Source organism: Limulus polyphemus, unplaced genomic scaffold (genome assembly GCF_000517525.1).
Source record: "Limulus polyphemus unplaced genomic scaffold, Limulus_polyphemus-2.1.2 Scaffold4020, whole genome shotgun sequence".
NCBI lineage: Eukaryota > Metazoa > Arthropoda > Merostomata > Xiphosura > Limulidae > Limulus > Limulus polyphemus.
This window is the reverse complement of record NW_013669630.1, coordinates 13,509-32,668: the sequence shown is the minus strand read 5'-3', so window position 1 is coordinate 32,668 and position 19,160 is coordinate 13,509. Positions and strand designations below refer to the sequence as shown.

Genomic DNA, 19,160 nt, shown 5'->3' with positions numbered 1-19,160 from the left:
CATTGTTGCCGTCACTTCTTGACCGTCTTATATACAAGAATACCGCATATCTAGTAAACATTCGAGGCTTATGGAAAGGACATGAATGTTCTAGAAGCTCATGACGTGTTACCAGTGTCACGTGACTTCCGCTCTTGTAACAATACTCTTGTTAGTTTACTCTTTATGTTATACCTGTATAAAGTATGTACTTTACCTTTAGAAACTGTCACATGTCTATCCATCAATATGTAGCACTATCTGCTGGGTTGAATTGGGTTTAAAAGATATTTAAGTACGTGCATGATATTTTTACCATTTATAAAAAAATTATACAGACCAGTCAAGTAAGCTGGAGAAATCTTGTAGGGAAAGTCCGAGCCTTCTAGGGGATAGCCCCGCTGACGTGATCAGGTAGGTAGTAGACGAAAAAAAAGTTGCTGTTTTAGAAACTTTTTAATTGTTATACAGGAAATGTTAGAGACCTTTTTAGAATATCATTGGTATATGTGTGCATAATATTTTGTACCCAATACTTTGAATGGTCGGTTTTCCACTTCAGAATTCAATAAGGTGGTTTTTCGGCATGTGAATTATTTGTAAACCTTGTCAATCCCTACTATTAAATACTACTGTACTTAATAATTATGTGATATTGTATAAGTAGGCACAGATCTAGAGGGTCCATTTTTTTTTTTCAGAAGTTAACAATAAAACAGCCAAATTACTATGCACTATGAAAAAGAAATATCAGTTGTTATTGTTTTTATTTGATAGGTCTATTAATATCTGTAAAACATTTTTTTTTGTTTTATGAAGTCAACACAGATGAAGTCTACAGCAATTCAGTTACAACCTAAGCCAATAACTGACTTGTAAGTGAACACAACAATATGAACATCAATTAAGTGTTGATTTGGTAACTTTTCATGCCATAGCTTTATCAATACACTCAAACAATCTGTATGTGTGTGCTTTAAACTTCAGAAATATTTTCAAAGTTAGTATTACTTAGGACTCGTGCAGCTCTAATAACAGTTGTTACAGAAATGACTTTTGATTGTTTGGAAGTTAGAATACTCATGTAAAAGGTTTTTTGTATTGTTGAAGACCCCAAAAAAAAGCAAAAATGAAAAATGTGACTGTATAAGTGATAACATAAAAAAAATAATAAACTGGCATCCTTTTTTCTGCAAACACTAAAATATGAATTTAGGTATAAATTTTATCATTTTTTTCTAAATATAACAATTTAATTTCGATTACAAAAATGTTTGTCTTTAATTGTTTTTATTTTCATATCAATCACATCATTATCATTAGATATAAACTCTAAACTTGCTGGATTATATCCCAATGACCCACGATGACTTTTGTAATGTATGATACATTTTTATGTACAAAATATTATACTACAATATACTAAAGGAAATAAACAAATATTTGTGTTAAATTACATCTATTTGAACACTGCAGAAATTTTCTTCAATAAAACATTAGATAATTTGTAATAAAGTAAGATTATACAATTTGGAGATGGGTTGAATGGGGAACAAAGAAAACTTTATAACAAGTTTAACACAGCAATAAATGTATAATATTTGTCATTACTGAATACAAGTAGTTTACCTAGACACAGGTTTTTTGTGTCAAATTACTATTATTTTGTTGTGTTGCACTGTCTGTAAGCTTGAGATGTTAATTAGGTTCACCAAATAAAATAAAATCATCATCATATCAGGTAATTTTACTGTTTACCGAGTATGGATGGTAAGTGATTGCAAATATTCTGATGACCCAAATCTTTATTCAATATTGTTTAAATGTTTATCCTATTCAAACAATGTACATAAATAAACTGACTAACTGGTTACTTAATTATTTCTATGTTTTAATTTTTATTGATATGTTTTTAATAAAAGCAGTATTACTTCATCATATTTTCATTATTCAATTTACAGTAGATCAATGTAGGATTACTGAATATTTGAAAAACAAACAATAATGGCAACCATATGGTGATATTTAGTCAACATTAGCAATTCATCCACCAGAGTACCTTTTTTTAAAGAAAAAACTGTGTTTTTGCAACATGTGCAAATGTTGGCATTAAGAAGAAATATTTTATAAAAAATTAAGGATAATTAAAAATTACATTTAAAAAAAAACACACAATGTAAACGACAATAGGATAATTAATACACAATGTAAATGACAAACGGATAATTAATACACAGTGTAAACGACAATAGGATAATTAATACACAATGTAAATGACAAACGGATAATTAATACACAATGTAAATGACAATAGGATAATTAATACACAATGTAAATGACAATAGGATAATTAATACACAATGTAAACGACAACAGGATAATTAATACACAATGTAAACGACAATAGGATAATTAATACACAATGTAAACGACAATAGGATAATTAATACACAATGTAAACGACAATAGGATAATTAATACACAATGTAAACGACAATAGGATAATTAATACACAATGTAAACGACAATAGGATAATTAATACACAATGTAAATGACAATAGGATAATTAATACCATGTTAGAATAATGTAGTGGTTGAAAAAGTCATGAAGATCGTATGCACCCATTTCTTTTTTTTTTGCTTATACAGGTTGTAGGGGGTATGCACTAATTGATTAAGCTATTTCCATGCAGTTAATATATGTACACACCACTTTAATCCACATTAAAGGTTAACTTCAATGTTAATGATTTAGTTAGTTGAACTTAAAATCGTGACTTACATAACTACTTAATACTGATAATCTTTGGATTCTTCAGTATGCAAATTAAGTCTTGACACTAATTTTCAAGCAAAAACCAAACTGATTTTGAATAAAAATAAAGAATACTTACTTTTGACTTTAAAGTTTGTAAGACGTCCAAATAAGCTGCCAAGTAAGGAAATGGAAGGTTTTCAACTAATGTCTGATAAAGCCACAAGAGAAGCTTGTGATCCTGAAATTTTAAATAAATAAATAATTATTTTTATTCCATTATTTAGAAGGTTTAATATCAATATTGTTATCTTTTCTCTTTGCTAAAGAAATTTCAACAGTAATTTCTTCCATCCCAGAAGCGTACAAAATACATTTCACATGATTACACTAATGATAATAATATAGAAACACAATTCATGCAAAACAATCAAACAATATAACATCTAAATTAACAAGTACTGTTAAAGCCATAAAGAGATTAATTAAACTTTCGAAGAAGATAGTTTGTTCAGACCAAATTTACTGTATCATCTAAAAGAAACAAAACAATATGTTTGTTATAGCTCTTATAAATCATAACTGTTCTGTTAGTTATGTTGATTTCAGGCTTTACTGCTAAAAACATTAAATTCACAGTTCAAAATTATGAATAATACAATAATGTTACGTCTCTGGTCGTTCGTTAATTTTCCGTAAAAATTCTTTCCGAAAAAATTTTACCGATACAAGTCATTTCTTAAATAAAATTGGTTTAATCTTTCTGAATACAACTTTGCAATACACTTAATTTCCACAGTCGTGCTATAACAAACGCTATAATTCACAACGAACGTCTCACGTGCTCAACAATGCGTCTCTCTCTGTCCGCAGTTCAATTACACATTGTTGCCATCACGTCTTGACCATCTTATATGTACAAAAATACCGAAAACTAGTAACCTCCTGACGCTTCATGAACGTTCTAGAAGCGCGTGATGTGTTACTAGCATCACGTGACCCCCGCTGTCGTAACAATACTAATACAAATGTTGAAAAATGAAAAACTACTAGGTAGGTGTTTCCAAAAATGTGTGCAAACTTTCACTATCCCTCAAAGAACAGTTACAGGCAGTAGTAGTGTTTATAAATTATTTAGATAGTGTACAGTTAAACCTCAAACAGTGGAAAGGGATTTGTCTGTTTTGAATACTTGCGCAAAACTACACAAGGTCTATCTATATTAGCCATTCCTAATTATGAACTGACAATTTAGAGCACTGATTCTCAAACTTTTTTGAAAATGTTATTTAATCAAACAATAAACAGTGCTACTGCTTCCTTTCCAAGCACCAGATAGGCCTACGTTCATTCATCAATGAAACAAGTTTTATTACTGGTTTACTAATAGGCCTATGAAATAAGTTTTATTGGTTTACTAATAGGCCTATGTTCATTCATTAATGAAACAAATTTTGTTATTGATTTACTAATAGGCCTATGTTCATTCATTAATGAAACAAGTTTTATTATTGGTTTACTAATAGGCCTATGTTCATTCATCAATGAAACAAGTTTTATTACTGGTTTACTAATAGGCCTATGTTCATTCATTAGTGAAACAAGTTTTATTACTGGTTTACTAATAGGCCTATGTTCATTCATTAATGAAACAAATTTTGTTATTGGTTTACTAATAGCCTATGTTCATTCATTAATGAAACAAGTTTTACTATTGGTTCACTAACAGACCTATGTTCATTCATTAATGAAACAAGTTTTATTATTGGTATACTAATGGGCTTGTGTTCATTTATTAATGAAACTAGTTTCATTATTGGTTTACTAATAGGCTTATGTTCATTTATTAATGAAACTAGTTTTATTATTGATTTATTAATAGGCCTATGTTCATTCATTAATGACAAGTTTTATTATTGGTTTATTGATAAGCCTATGCTCATTCATCAATGACAAATTTTATTATTGGCTTACTCATAGGCCTATGTTCATTCATTAATGAAACATGTTTTATTATTGGTTTACTAATAGGCTTATTTTCATTCATTAATGAAACAAGTTTTATTATTGGTTTACTAATAGGTCTATGTTCATTCATTAATGAGACAAGTTTTATTATTGGTTTACTAGCCATAACAATTTTTGAAAACTTCAGTTGTCACACTCCTTATGAACTGCACAATATTTCACTGATAAATCTTTCAGGACCCATTCTTTTTACATTGAATTTACAATCCACTCCTGACTGAAATGGCATTTACTCATTTTTGCATTGATTTGGTGAGTGTTTTGTCACTTGAGTTTGCCCCAAAGCATGTAACTTCTCCCTTACCAAAAATATCACTGCTTATGAACTTAAATGCACTTCTCACTACAACTGATTACAGGTAGTATATAAAATGCAAGTTAAAAATATCCAGTATCATGGGTTTCACTCATACTTCCTCTATATATACAATTATGGTTAAACATTTATAATTATAATTTTAGCACAGTTAGTGTAAAACCCTACAAATCAATAGAGTATTTTTTGATATAAAGAATAAAGATTTAAGCAACTTTAATTTACCGAACTTTGCTTCTTAACACAAAATACACATGTTTCTAAGGTTCAGTACAGCGCAATGATGCATCAGTTAAAGATTAATGTACATGTTTTTATGGTACAGTACAATGATGCATCAGCTAAACATTAATGTACATGTTTGTATGGTACAATACAATGATGCATCAGCTAAAGATTAATGTACATGTTTGTATGGTACAATACAATGATGCATCAGCTAAAGATTAATGTACATGTTTGTATGGTACAGTACAATGATGCATCAGCTAAAGATTAATGTACATGTTTGTATGGTATGGTATAGTGCAATGATGCATCAGCTAAAGATTAATATACATGTTTGTATGGTACAATACAATGATGCATCAGCTAAAGATTAATGTACATGTTTGTATGGTATGGTCCAAATATGGTCCAACACAATATCAGTATTGGTACACTTCTAATTTTACAATAACCAATATTAACAAAATGGTCCAAGACAATATCAGTATTGGTACACCTTTAATTTTACAATAACCAATATTAACAATATGGTCCAACACAATATCAGTATTGGTACACCTTTAATTTTACAATAACCAATATTAACAATATGGTCCAACACAATACCAGTATTAATACACCTCTAATTTTACAATAACCAATATTAACAAAATGGTCCAACACAATACCAGTATTAATACCCTTCTAATTTTACAATAACCAATATTAACAATATGGTCCAACACAATATCAGTATTGGTACACCTTTAATTTTACAATAACCAATATTAACAATATGGTCCAACACAATATCAGTATTAGTACACCTTTAATTTTACAATAACCAATATTAACAATATGGTCCAACACAATATCAGTATTGGTACACTTCTAATTTTCAACTAAATAAAAATTGATTCTTCTGCAGTATTTCCATGAGAAGAAAATGTATTGAAATGCAATACATACTACACCCTAGATCAGTGTTCTTAATCTTTTTGAGACCAACTCGCTACCAAACTAAACCGTCACAGACCGTTTAAATGTAAGTTTGACAAAAGTTTTACATTTTACATATGAATATTCTATCAGTTTTTGTTTGTTTTCCCATGGACTGGTAGTTGAGAAACACGGCCATAGCAGTGTGTGTTATATGGTATTGTTCGACAACAGATTAAAGTATTTGCCTTTGGCCTCACTTTACTCTCAACTTTCAATGATATAGAAAGTATATGATTACTTAAAACATAAGATCAAAAGTTCTTTAAGCAAGATTTTAGTTTTCAAAGTAATATTCTAAAACATTAACATTTTTTCAGGTATGTACAAATCCTGAGCATACACAGAGTTTATGTAGTATGACGTATACAACGGCCATCGGAGGTCATCAATCACTATGCATGGACAGGCTGAGAATAAAAATGGCCAATGCATATTATACATCGCTCATTATAGTCTCAAATCTCTCTTATAACAATCTAAGAGACTATTTTAACTTAGCTTTCCGAGGTTTTCAGAAGCTATTAAGAACTTCAGTTTAGTCAAAAAACATCACTAAAGTAGAGAACCAGCGAGTAGCATAACAGACAAATGTTCTGTTGATTATTCTGATTCTGACGTCAGAAGGCCTAGCTCACCAATGTTTGAAGTTGTTGCAGTGACTTACACACCAAAATATTGTATTTTAACTTGAGGAATGCCAAAGCAGTATAGTGTTTCACTAAATTGAACTAATAATGTTCATCAAGACAACTCATCACGCCAGATTAAAACTGCTGCCTTCATCGCAACTGTCATTCATTATAAAATATTCATTGGTATCGTTTAGAATAAAAAAAAGTTGAAACAAGTAATAAAACAAATTGGAAAAAAAAGGATGATGTAGGGATAGCAATGTACAAAGTCAAGGTAGAGATGAATACACAAAACCATACAAATATCATGACATAAGTAGCCACTGAGTCAATGTTACAAGCTTATAGGAATTAGCCATTGTTTTTCGTGGAAAGATCTGGTTACTTATGTAGGGATGTTTGTATGGTTTTGTGTATTGTTTCTGTATACAAATTTTTCTTGGAAAGATCTTGTTATTTATGTGGGGATGTTTGTATGGTTTTGTGTATTGTTTCTGTATAAAAGTTTTTCTTGTAAAGATCTGGTTGCTCATGTAGGGATGTTTGTATGGTTTCATGTATTGTTTCTGTATAAAAGTTTTTCTTGGAAAGATTTGGTTACTTATGTGGGGATGTTTGTATGGTTTTGTGTATTGTTTCTGTACTTTTTGGCATTGCCATCCCAACATCATCCTTATTTTTTCAACATGTTTTTTATTACTTGTTTACTTTTTAAAACCTGCTCAGCACAAAGACAAAGTTAAACAATCCCCTAATGAAAAAATATTAACTCAGAAGTTAAACTGTAACAAATCTGCAACACAATATCATGTGGCTTGATCATACATGTTTTTCTCTCTTCATTATAATAAAACTTATAATAAAACATAAATTCAATTTATATTAATAAACAGTGATCTTTATAATTGAAGAAAATTTTAACCGTGTTATAACATAGGTATGAAATGTCCTAAGGTAAGTATTTCCTGTAAATCTCTAATCTACCCACTAAAACTTCTGTTTCTTAGTCACGTCCAATTATACAATAGCTTGCTTGCTTTCATTTCCCCCATCCTTTTCTCTGTCACCTAATCATTTAACAAAATACCTTTTAAACAACAAATTATATAATTTTAAAATGACTGCAATTCAATAATGATTACAGTTACAATTATTTAAAACATCTATTGCATCCTGATTTCAAAAGCAAAGATCAACTTGTATATAAAGTAGTTGAGAAAAGTTGTTGCATTTCTCAAGTGTTATAATTCTATATATTACATTGTACACACACTTAAATTATGTGCTTCTTAAAGATGAAGCTGAAAAAAACCCAAAACCCCTAAGTTCACCCATTAATAAATGTAACACATTGTTCTATTGTAGTGTCCATCACATTTGTTTATTGCCAAATACTATGACGGGCCTAAAACTTTGTATATTGTCTAGAGCCCTTGTAATGGCTAAGGCCGGAACTTATTGGTTTTACTATTATTAATGATGAATAATAACCAGAAAAAAACATACCCAAGAGAAGGATGAGAAAACATGCCGAATTCTTTGTGCTGTCTTGTCAACAGCAAGCCGTCTCATGACTGGTTCATTATTAGTGCCTTCGTAGGTAAGTCGAGCTAAACGGTCCGTGTTCAGTATTTTCACTATTTTATTGAACAATCTATTCTGAGATACTGACCATCCTTTCCTGTAATGGAAAGTGTTTATTGACTTCTGTTAGAGATGAAACAAAAAATATACAAGTCATACTTTTATATTCATCACTGACTCTGTTACAAGCTCATAAAATGTAAGTAACAGTATATTAACATTCAATCACTTAACCATTAACACCACAATATACACATAAAAGAGCAACTAGTCCTCTGATCAGTGAGAAACATTTTCCTGCCAGTGAAAATAAATGCAGATAACATCATTAGTTCCTGATTTATTAACTGTATAAAAAAACACACTAAAGTATTTACAAATATCTGCACATTCTTAAAAGTTTGCTCATACAAAATTTTTCAACAAAGGAAAAGAAACATAACAAAATCATGATATTTTGTTACTGCTTTGTATTGTAATGCCGAATTCCAAACTTATAATAAATCAATGAAAGTTCCCATAAATGTTATTTTTATAAACACAATTTTCATTCATATATATATTTTATGTTATAGTCACCAGTAATGGGGTTACAAAAACATAAGATATTTCTTTAATCATGCTAAGAACAAAAAAATCTACATTTGAATAAATAACAAAATATGTGATCCACTCTTAATTAGCACATTTCCTTTTGAATACAACACCCCAATCTTTGAAACACACAACTTGTTTTATAGCTACATTAACTTTTAACTCAAAAAATAATTTTTTTCAATTAATAAACAAATCCCTAAATCCCTATGGTATTGCCAGACATCACAGAATAAGGGAAACTTAGTACAGTAGAGAGACAAAAAAGTATTAATTTCTTTATTATTCTACTATATGGTGTTTTACAAACTCAGGTTGTTTCAAAATTTATAAATAAATCATCTTATAATTAATCTTGCCAAATATAAACATTTGTAACAGCTGTTTGACTAAAAATATCCAAACCTAACTTCTTCAGAATAAATTATACAATTACTTAAGATATGGTAAAACTGCTAATATTTCTTACTCAGTTAACAACTTAATCATTGCATATCAAACCAAAACACAAAATAAGAATCCTGGGCTTAAAAGTTTCTTGTCACAGTTTAGGTTAGGAATCCTGCCAAGTTCCATTATGATAAAAACAAAACCCAATAACTCGCATGTTTAAAGCACTGATCAAACAAGGGTTCAAAATCCTCCTTTTGAAAAAAATTCAGGTAAAACCTAGATACAAGAAGGCCAAGGTGCACATATCACAGAGTTTTCAAGACTTAATTAAAGTGCCTCACTATTAACCCATTAACTGCGGCAGGAGCAGCTGAGTTGCCATTTTCTGACTCACAGATAAAACTGAGTTGCCATCAATAACAATAAAACGGTAATTATCATCATTCGCATAGAGTTACAGTTATATATGTGCGACTGACGGAAATATCCGTCATCCGCAGTTAATGGGTTAATAGACATCAATAAATTTGGCATCAAAACAAAACCTATATATAAATACTAAATGAAAAAGGTACAAAACCAAAAAGTAAATACTGAAGGAAAAAGGTACAAGACCTATATAAATACTGAATAAAAAACGTACAAGACCTATATATAAATACTGAATGAAAAAGGTACAAAACCAAAAAGTAAATACTGAATGAAAAAGGTACAAGACGTATATATAAATACTGAATGAAAAAGGTACAAAACCAAAAAAGTAAATACTGAATAAAAAAGGTACAAGACGTATATATATATAAATACTGAATGAAAAAGGTACAAGACCTATATATAAATACTGAATGAAAAGGTACAAAACCAAAAAAGTAAATACTGAACGAAAAAGGTACAAGACGTATATATAAATACTGAATGAAAAAGGTACAAAACCAAAATGTAAATACTGAATAAAAAAGGTACAAGACGTATATATATAAATACTGAATGAAAAAGGTACAAAACCAAAATGTAAATACTGAATAAAAAAGGTACAACACCGATATAAATACTGAATGAAAAACGTATATAGGTCTTGTATAAATACTGAATGAAAAAGGCTATAAAACCAAAATGTAAATACTGAACAAAAAAGGTACAAGACCTATATATAAATACTGAATGAAAAAGGTACAAGACGTATATATATAAATACTGAATGAAAAAGGTACAAAACCAAAATGTAAATACTGAATGAAAAAGGTACAAAACCAAAATGTAAATACTGAATGAAAAAGGTACAAAACCAAAATGTAAATACTGAATGAAAAAGGTACAAGACCTATATATAAATACTGAATAAAAAAGGTACAAGACGTATATATATAAATACTGAATAAAAAAGTACAAGACCTATATATAAATACTGAATGAAAAAGCTATAAAACCAAAATGTAAATACTGAATGAAAAAGGTACAAGACGTATATATAAATACTGAATGAAAAATGTACAACACTGATATAAATACTGAATAAAAAAGGTACAAGATGTATATATAAATACTGAATGAAAAAGGTACAAAACCAAAATGTAAATACTGAATGAAAAATGTACAACACCGATATAAATACTGAATAAAAAAGGTACAAGACCTATATATAAATACTGAATGAAAAAGCTATAAAACTAAAATGTAAATACTGAATGAAAAAGGTACAAGACGTATATATATATAAATACTGAATGAAGAAGGTATAAAACCAAAATGTAAATACTGAATGAAAAAGGTACAACACCGATATAAATACTGAATAAAAAAGGTACAAGACGTATATATATAAATACTGAACAAAAAAGGTAGAACACCTATATATAAATACTGAATGAAAAAGGTACAAAACCAAAATGTAAATACTGAATAAAAAAGGTACAACACCTATATAAATACTGAATAAAAAAAGTACAACACCTATATAAATACTGAATAAAAAAAGGTACAACACCTATATAAATACTGAATAAAAAAGGTACAAGACCTATATGTAAATACTGAATTTCTTGCTTTTTTATACATATATTTTATTTATCATTATAGAAATAAATAAAATGTAAAAATTACTAACTTTTAAAATTAGATAAGAAAAATTAAATAAAAACGATACTCGATGGTACGATCATACTTCACTCATGCAGCAAGTTGTAATATGAACAAATCTTCTGTTAACTATGTTTATACAAAGCTTCTTGCTGTAATAATTCACTTTGGTGCTAATGACCTGGAGATCTGAACTATAGTATCTTTGGCTGTCAGAATAAATAAGAAGACATAAAGGGTACTTTAAGATTGATTGTGGTCAGTAAAATGGACTGAACCTGTTAGGGTGAGAATATAACATAAAAAATATAAAGTTTTGCTGAAAAAACTTTTTATATTCATTTATCAGGGTCTATATTTGAAAACTGTAAAATGACAAAGTATTTTTTAATCTCGACATGAAAAATCACTTTTCACTCAGACTAATCAGACTGCGACTCCTTAAATTTACAGGAAATGAAACTTGCCAAATTTTGTGAAGATACACATACATTAAAATTTATAGCATGTATAGTTTCATGGTGATTATACATTGGATACAATGTCAGCCAAAACGACCAAGCTCTAACCCAGAGAGTTAAACTGAACTTATAGAAGGGTTACAAATGTATTAAAAGTATGCAAGATATAGTCAATTGTTACGCTTTTGTGAGTGAAAACTAATGTAAAAAAAATTGCCATTTCCTTAAATATGATGATATTTGTTAGAATACTGAAATACACTATTTAATAACAAAAATATTTCTTCCAACATAAGTCAACTTTTGTGAAAAGGTTAACGTTCCTCTATTGGTATGTCATGAGAACTAACTTGTTTATATGATCTTCCCAGTCGTGTGGCACATCCTGCTTCCGCATCAGACGAACATGGCGTTCACACTCAGTCATTAGCCCTCGAACTTTATTACTGTCAATGGGCATGATAGGTTTTGATGGTACTGTTTCTATATCAACTTTCCCATTTTTCTCACTAACAAAAGTAAAAAGAAAATATAGTTAAAAATGTCCTGTACTTTCTTTGACTACTTGTAAAAAATAGTTATTAGAAAAAAGACTACTAAAGGAAAAAGCATTACAAAAAAGTTGTTTATGAAACTTAAAATAACCCTAAGCTTGTCAAAAATATATGACAGTAAACAGAGATGTAACTGATACAAAACACTAATAGGTCAAATAAACTCCATCATAAACATAAAAAAACATTAAACAAAAAAGGTGTACAACAAAACAAACTCTCTTCGGTTTTGATCATATGCCTTCTACATGATGACCAAGTATATACTCATTTATTTTTTACCATGCAAAGAGCTTTATGATGGAATTGAAGGGTTAAACTCTACTCACAACTGATCCACTGGGAAATTGGTCAAATACTGAAATTAAACAAATTCACATATGCACCAGTTCAAAGTTTTGATACCTTTTGACATTCCCTTTTGATAATAAATAGCCATTTGGTTCCAAAGGGAGAAATCCCAGTCATGTGAATAATGCACCAGATTTATATCAAAGAGACCTATCACATTTCAGCCAGTACCAAAACAGGAAAAAAGAAAGTCCTTCTAAAGACTTCCCTGCAGGTATCAGCAGTTATGTAGCCAAAATATTAGAGTTATTTTACATTGTACTCCTTAATTAATTAATAACTAACACCTAGTTATAAAACATTAGTTACTCATTAATAATTAGACTTAGGTGACTGTACAGGCTATTAACGATGATATCTAATCACCATAAACTTACTGGAACTAAGTTTATCCATACATACATAAAACATATATATATATATATTTATACAAGGTGACTATTAAGTCCTTTGGTCACTTTTCAGTGTCATAACTTAGTTATTGTAAAGAATATGCCAGCAGGGTTATACATTAAGTTTTTGAAGTCAACAACCCATTCTATAATAAGTAACTTGGTCAGGGCTAGTCATACAGCAACGTTTTTGTTGATCAAACAATATGTACATAACACATGAAAATTTGTTCTTGCGTGTGTACTTTAAAAAATTAACTTACAAATATTATGAAACCCAAAACAGTTATTGTTTCCATGAAAGTCATTAAAGAGAAAAGTTATAAATTTCAAATTACAAAATAAAACTCAACCATATAAATATTTAAGTTTTCCTATACCAAAAATGTATTTCCGATAGTACTTACCTCTCTCACACTTTAACTTTATCCCGACAAAAGGTTCTCTTCTCTGCCCATCTAAGCATTGGGATGAATTCTACCTCACTTGCTCCAGTCTTTATACCCCACTATATTGCCCCTAGTGATTTAAATCTTGAGACTCATTGCACTCATGTCAATGCACCCTCTATACCCAATCTGTATATAAGCTCCCCATTTTTCTTTCTTATTCACTTTTCAAGACTGGCAAGATTATTAGACTCGAACACCGGCTATCCTGGGGAAGAACGGCAGAATAGTATGAGAGGAAGTAAGTATTGTCAGAAATAGATTTTTGGTATAGGAAAATGTAAACTTCTGAAACACACCTCTGCTGACACTTTACATAGAATCCCACACTGACCAGATGGAGGGGCCAGTGAGGGCAAGATTCACATAGAAAGCATCCACATATAAAATGTGTGCAAACTGAGATACAGCACACTATCGGGGTCTGTACTCCTTTTGGTACAGGTATGTTCTTCACCCAGATTATGTGAAATCTAAAACGTGGGCAGTGAAGGTCAACTGGCTACAGAGTCAACATTTGTTCATTATCATGAGATTCATCAAGGCCCCAACCACACAGACAAGGTTCAAGCCTTGTTGTTGGAATTATTGGGCTGTGGACTCAAAGCTAGAACAAGGTGTAGTGGCTAAAGCATGGGAACCCCAATATGATTAAATTGTATAATAGAAATATCAAGGGAACCCAAACTGAAAGTTACAGAATGTAACTTGTATAATGCATGTCGAGCCACAGGAATTATTAAGAGAAAACAAACAACACCTTAGTGGACAAACCCTCACTCCAACTTGAAGAAGCACAAAATGCCTCAAACTGAACTCGGAATTACGGGCCCAGGCACCTAACCTGAAAGTTACATAATATCTCATGCGAGCCACCAGGCAAAGGAAGGCAAGCAACATCCAACAGGACAAGTCTTCCCCTGCCAACCTGAGGAATCTCAGAATGCAACAAACTAAACTCGAAAGTATGTAGCCAATTCACACTTCACTCAACCTAAAGAAACAGAGATCATCTAGCCTGGGATCACTAATCGAAATCCTAACTCCTCAACCTAGGAGGCAAGGCAACACCTCCTGTCCCCGGAATGGTTCACAGACATAATGCTCCGTGTGCAGAATTACAAGGAGTTGAGGACCCTCTTTCCTGGTCATGGAAAGTAAAGGAATGACCACGCTCACACAACTGGATAGTGTAGTGTCATCACTGAACTGGAATTACAAGGAGGCTCCCATGTAGGCTGGACCAGCTCCTCAACCAACATCTGGAAAAACCATCCGGTGTTAAGGGTAGGAGGGTAAACAGCTTCGTCTTCTTCTCTTTGAGTGGAATAAATAATACAAACATCACTCAGGAGGCCAGATATCTGTCCACCACTCCAGTGACTGGAAAATGAAAGTGGTAAGGACTCCATTACTCTACTAGAGGAGATGAGGGGAACTTGCATTGGGGAATCCTGAAGAACAATTCCCCCGGAGACAGTGCAATAGGTGAACCATGTTCCATAATTTGAAAAGTAAACCAACCCTGATTTGTTCAATCCAGGGGGTAGCAGGAATAGGCAAAGTCCCCTTATACTTTACTCATGATAGTCCATGAGTGGCAGTCCAGTACTGTATATTATATTTAATTTAGAACAATTGTTCAATACCGTGAAAGCAGTCTCATGGAGCACCTCACTTCAATAGAGCTCATTGCTACTTAGTTATTAGTCTACTGGTTTTAGTGCAGATTTGTAAAAGCATACTTGATCAGGAAACACTCAACATTAAGTAGGATCCAAATGTGAATGAAGAGAAGGTCTCTGAAAAGGAAAGAAATAAAGTTACTCACCTGTGTCACAACTGAGATGGGGCATGTAGAATAGCCACAGAGAGGTAGCTAAAACCCATCCAAGGAGAAGACAGTCTATGTTGTGTAAATAGTGTGATATCAAAGTGTTAGGTTTGGTCCACATACCAGCCTGTGCAATTTCCTTCAGCAGATGATGCAACGAGCTGCAAGGGACATCAATATGTGTTAAACTTGATAAGATGACTCGAAGAAGTCTTCACTCTTCCAGTGAAGGACCAGAGTAAGCTATTTGAACCAACTGATGAATCCAATTTATCAAAGTGACAGGGGATAAGTTGCGAGAAACTGAAATATCCTAATGGATAAAGAACCTGTTACATGATCCCCGAAATCCTTCAGTGCATACTACAAAACATCAAATAGCCCAAACAGAGCAGCAAAAAGACAAATAAGGATGACACACGAGATGTCAATCCCTGATGTCGTGTGGTGGACCGCATAAAAGCCAGTCGAGAAGTCGATTAACACTGACTGCTGATGAAAAAAGTCTGACTGAAGCTGATGTAAGAGAGATTACCAGAGAGGAAGGGGAAGAGGTTCACACTCCTGAAGATACTGGAGGAGTGGAAACCAAGACTGAACTGGCCAATATGGAGCCAACAGAAGAATTCAGCAGGACTTGGAGCAAATCAGTGCCAAAACTGTGGGGAGCTGATGAATTAGAGAAAACACATACAGATGAAAACCCGTCCAATCCTGGTCAAGAGCTTCTATTCCCAAAGCCAGAGGGTGAGGTATTGGAGACCAGAAGGATGGGAGCTGAGCAATGTGTGGTGAAAGCCTCGATCGGTGGTGTCCCAAGCATCAGTGCACAGATGTATCTATGGCCATGGAGATGATAGAGGGACACCTACAGTTGGGTTGTCCCTGTTCAACCACCAGCTGAGATCCAGCACACTAGAGTCCGGCAGTCTCACTGGATAATCCAGTGCATCTGGGCAAATGTTCCACTGGTCCCATAACAACCACTAAAGGGCCCTCTTATGGGCCCAACCTAAAGAATTGAGTGATTCCAAGGATGCCCACATCCCCAAAAAAGATAGAACTGTGTGTGTGTGTGCTGGTGGAGGAGACAACTGTATTTGAAAAGCTGCCTGTTCCATGGCCTGAAAGAGTAAAGGAGAAGGTTGGCTCCAGCTAAGTCTGGAATTGAAAAACACCCCTAAATGTATGAAGTATTGTGTGGGAGTAAGAATAGACTTATTTTTGATATAACACCCACCTCTCGCAGCTTCTGATACCAGAGGTGAAGTGTGTAGTTCTGTCAAATGGCATGAAGGGGTGAGAAGAAGCCAGTCATCCATGTAATGGTGAGTGTGAATACTGAGAGAATGAAGATGATGCAAAAAACTCTGACTACCTGGCAAAAAACGTAAATAGAGCAGATGCGAGGCCAAGTGGTAGAGCATGAAACTGATAAACCTGGTTGTCGTGCACAAAACGAAGATAATGCCTTGAAGACTTGGTGACCAGAAAATGAAGTTAGGCATCTGCGACACTGAATTTTGTTATCCATAGTCTGGGTAAAAAGAGCCACTGAAGGGAAAGAAGTTACTCCATTGTAAACCGAGAAGGCTAAAGGAAGCGATTGAGACAAGAAAGGCCAGTCATCAGTCATCAATCACCCATCTTTTTTCGGTATTACAAACAGCCAAGAATAAATATCCTATAGGGAGGAGATGATGAGCTCTAAAGCCTCTTTGTGCAAAAAATCCTGGATGGCTTGTGCTTGGTGGTTGAATGTAAGAGGGTCTTTGGGGAGTGGAAAGACAATTGGTATGAGAGACAGAGGAGGAGGGGAGATGGACTGAATGCCCAATCCTCTCCTGAGAAGTTGAATAACCCCACTGATATGTGTTGAATGTTTCCCACACAGTCACGAACCCTCAGAGACGAGACCCCACAGGTAGTCACCGATGCCAAAATTTGTGCTCCACCCTTCAGGAAGATCCCCACTGGTAAGGTCAAAGTTGCTCTTGTGTTCCAATGGATTGTGGCACCGAAGCAGGAAGTCTGAAAACGCGAATGGGAGATGCAGTAAACTGATCTGTAGAAGAACTTTGGGACAGTCTAGAAGCCAGTGTAGAAAAATGAAGAATGCAGATGGGCCACATCTACTTGAGATTTCATATATTCAGGAATTCCTACATAAAAAGACTGTCTGAGAAAAGTAGCTTTCCTTAGATCCCTAAGAGCCAACACAAGAAGGCAAACTCCCTCCAGTAAGGCATCTTCAAAAGATCTAAGCAATAAATCAACCAAAATACCAAGGAGAGAGCAGAAGCCTATAACCTGACCAAAGTGGAAGTCAATAAATGACAAAGATATTCCAAAATTTGAGCATGATACCTGTAATAGGCCTCAGAAAACAGATGCAAAGATAACAAACAATGGAAAACTGTTGTAAGTGATAGACAAATTCTGGAAAACTAAGATTGTGTAAGATGAACATTGGCATCTTGTTTAGAGCCCCAAATAGGAAGTAGATGGTCTAATCCAAATAAGGATTCACTTGGAAATGAAAAGCCAAGGCATGTTGATCCAATAAAGGAGGACAAGGCATGGAAGCATCCTCCCTCAATTGATCTGCAAATCTCCTTGTATGCACTGCAATGTCTGGAAAAGGTGGAAGGACCAGGTAATCAGATGAACTAGTTTCTCCCAATAGAGAAGGTGAAGATTCATAAGCCACAGGATAAATAATCGAAATATTACAAAAATGGCATATTAGTTATAAAAAGGGTGAAACAGGCAGGATGTCCATCCGTGGTTCATGGATAGCTGTCTGAGCAAAGGTAGGTGTTGGGAAAATAGAGTTTAAATTTGCAGGAGCCCACCTTTGATCTCCCACAAACTCAGTCTCAGAGTCAACAGGAGAAAAACTTCAGACTGCATGTAAGACTCTACCACTCTGTGTGTAATGAACTGTATGTCCTTCAATGCCCGGGCAATATTAAAATTGTAAGGTGGCCAACATGAAACGAAATAGTTGATAAAATTCCATATGCAACAGCAGAAGTGGCAGCACTAAAGCAACAAGGAACAAAATAGTTGCAAAAATTGTGCATGCAAAAGAAGTGCCAGCACTCCATCGACATGGAACATGCAGCACACATCAAGTGGCTAAACAAAGAGACATAAAGGGCTTTAAGTAACACTCAAAGAGTATCCATACAAAGTAAGAGCTCACAGAAGTTGATTTTTCTGTGAAGAGAATTTTGTATTGGCATTTATCACAATTAGACCATGTATCTATGTGAACATAACAAATGATGAAATCATTTTTCAGCTAATTCAGCTTTTTCTCTAATTTCACAAGCAAATTAAAAAATAACAATCTATTGTCCATTATACTAGTTATCTTATGTAATCTACTAAAGGAAAACAATCTATTGTCCATTATACTAGTTATCTTATGTGATCTACTAAAGGAAGAACAATCTATTGTCCATTATACTAGTTATCTTACCTTATGTGATCTACTAAAGGAAAAACAATCTATTGTCCATTATACTAGTTATCTTACCTTATGTG

At 32.8% G+C, this 19,160-nt stretch overlaps 1 protein-coding gene across 1 annotated transcript in view; it reads right to left on the bottom strand.

The window, feature by feature from the left end:
- The window catches only part of LOC106470462 (KAT8 regulatory NSL complex subunit 3-like), a 53,271-nt gene that overhangs the window by 20,960 nt on the left and 13,151 nt on the right, over positions 1 to 19,160 (bottom strand). The window contains exons 4-6 of the mRNA XM_022399071.1: positions 12,379 to 12,537; positions 8,427 to 8,601; positions 2,875 to 2,976 (exon numbers count right to left, since the gene is read on the bottom strand). Of these exons, the coding sequence (XP_022254779.1) occupies positions 2,875 to 2,976; positions 8,427 to 8,601; positions 12,379 to 12,537 (436 nt within the window). The remainder of the gene's footprint in view (positions 1 to 2,874; positions 2,977 to 8,426; positions 8,602 to 12,378; positions 12,538 to 19,160) is intronic.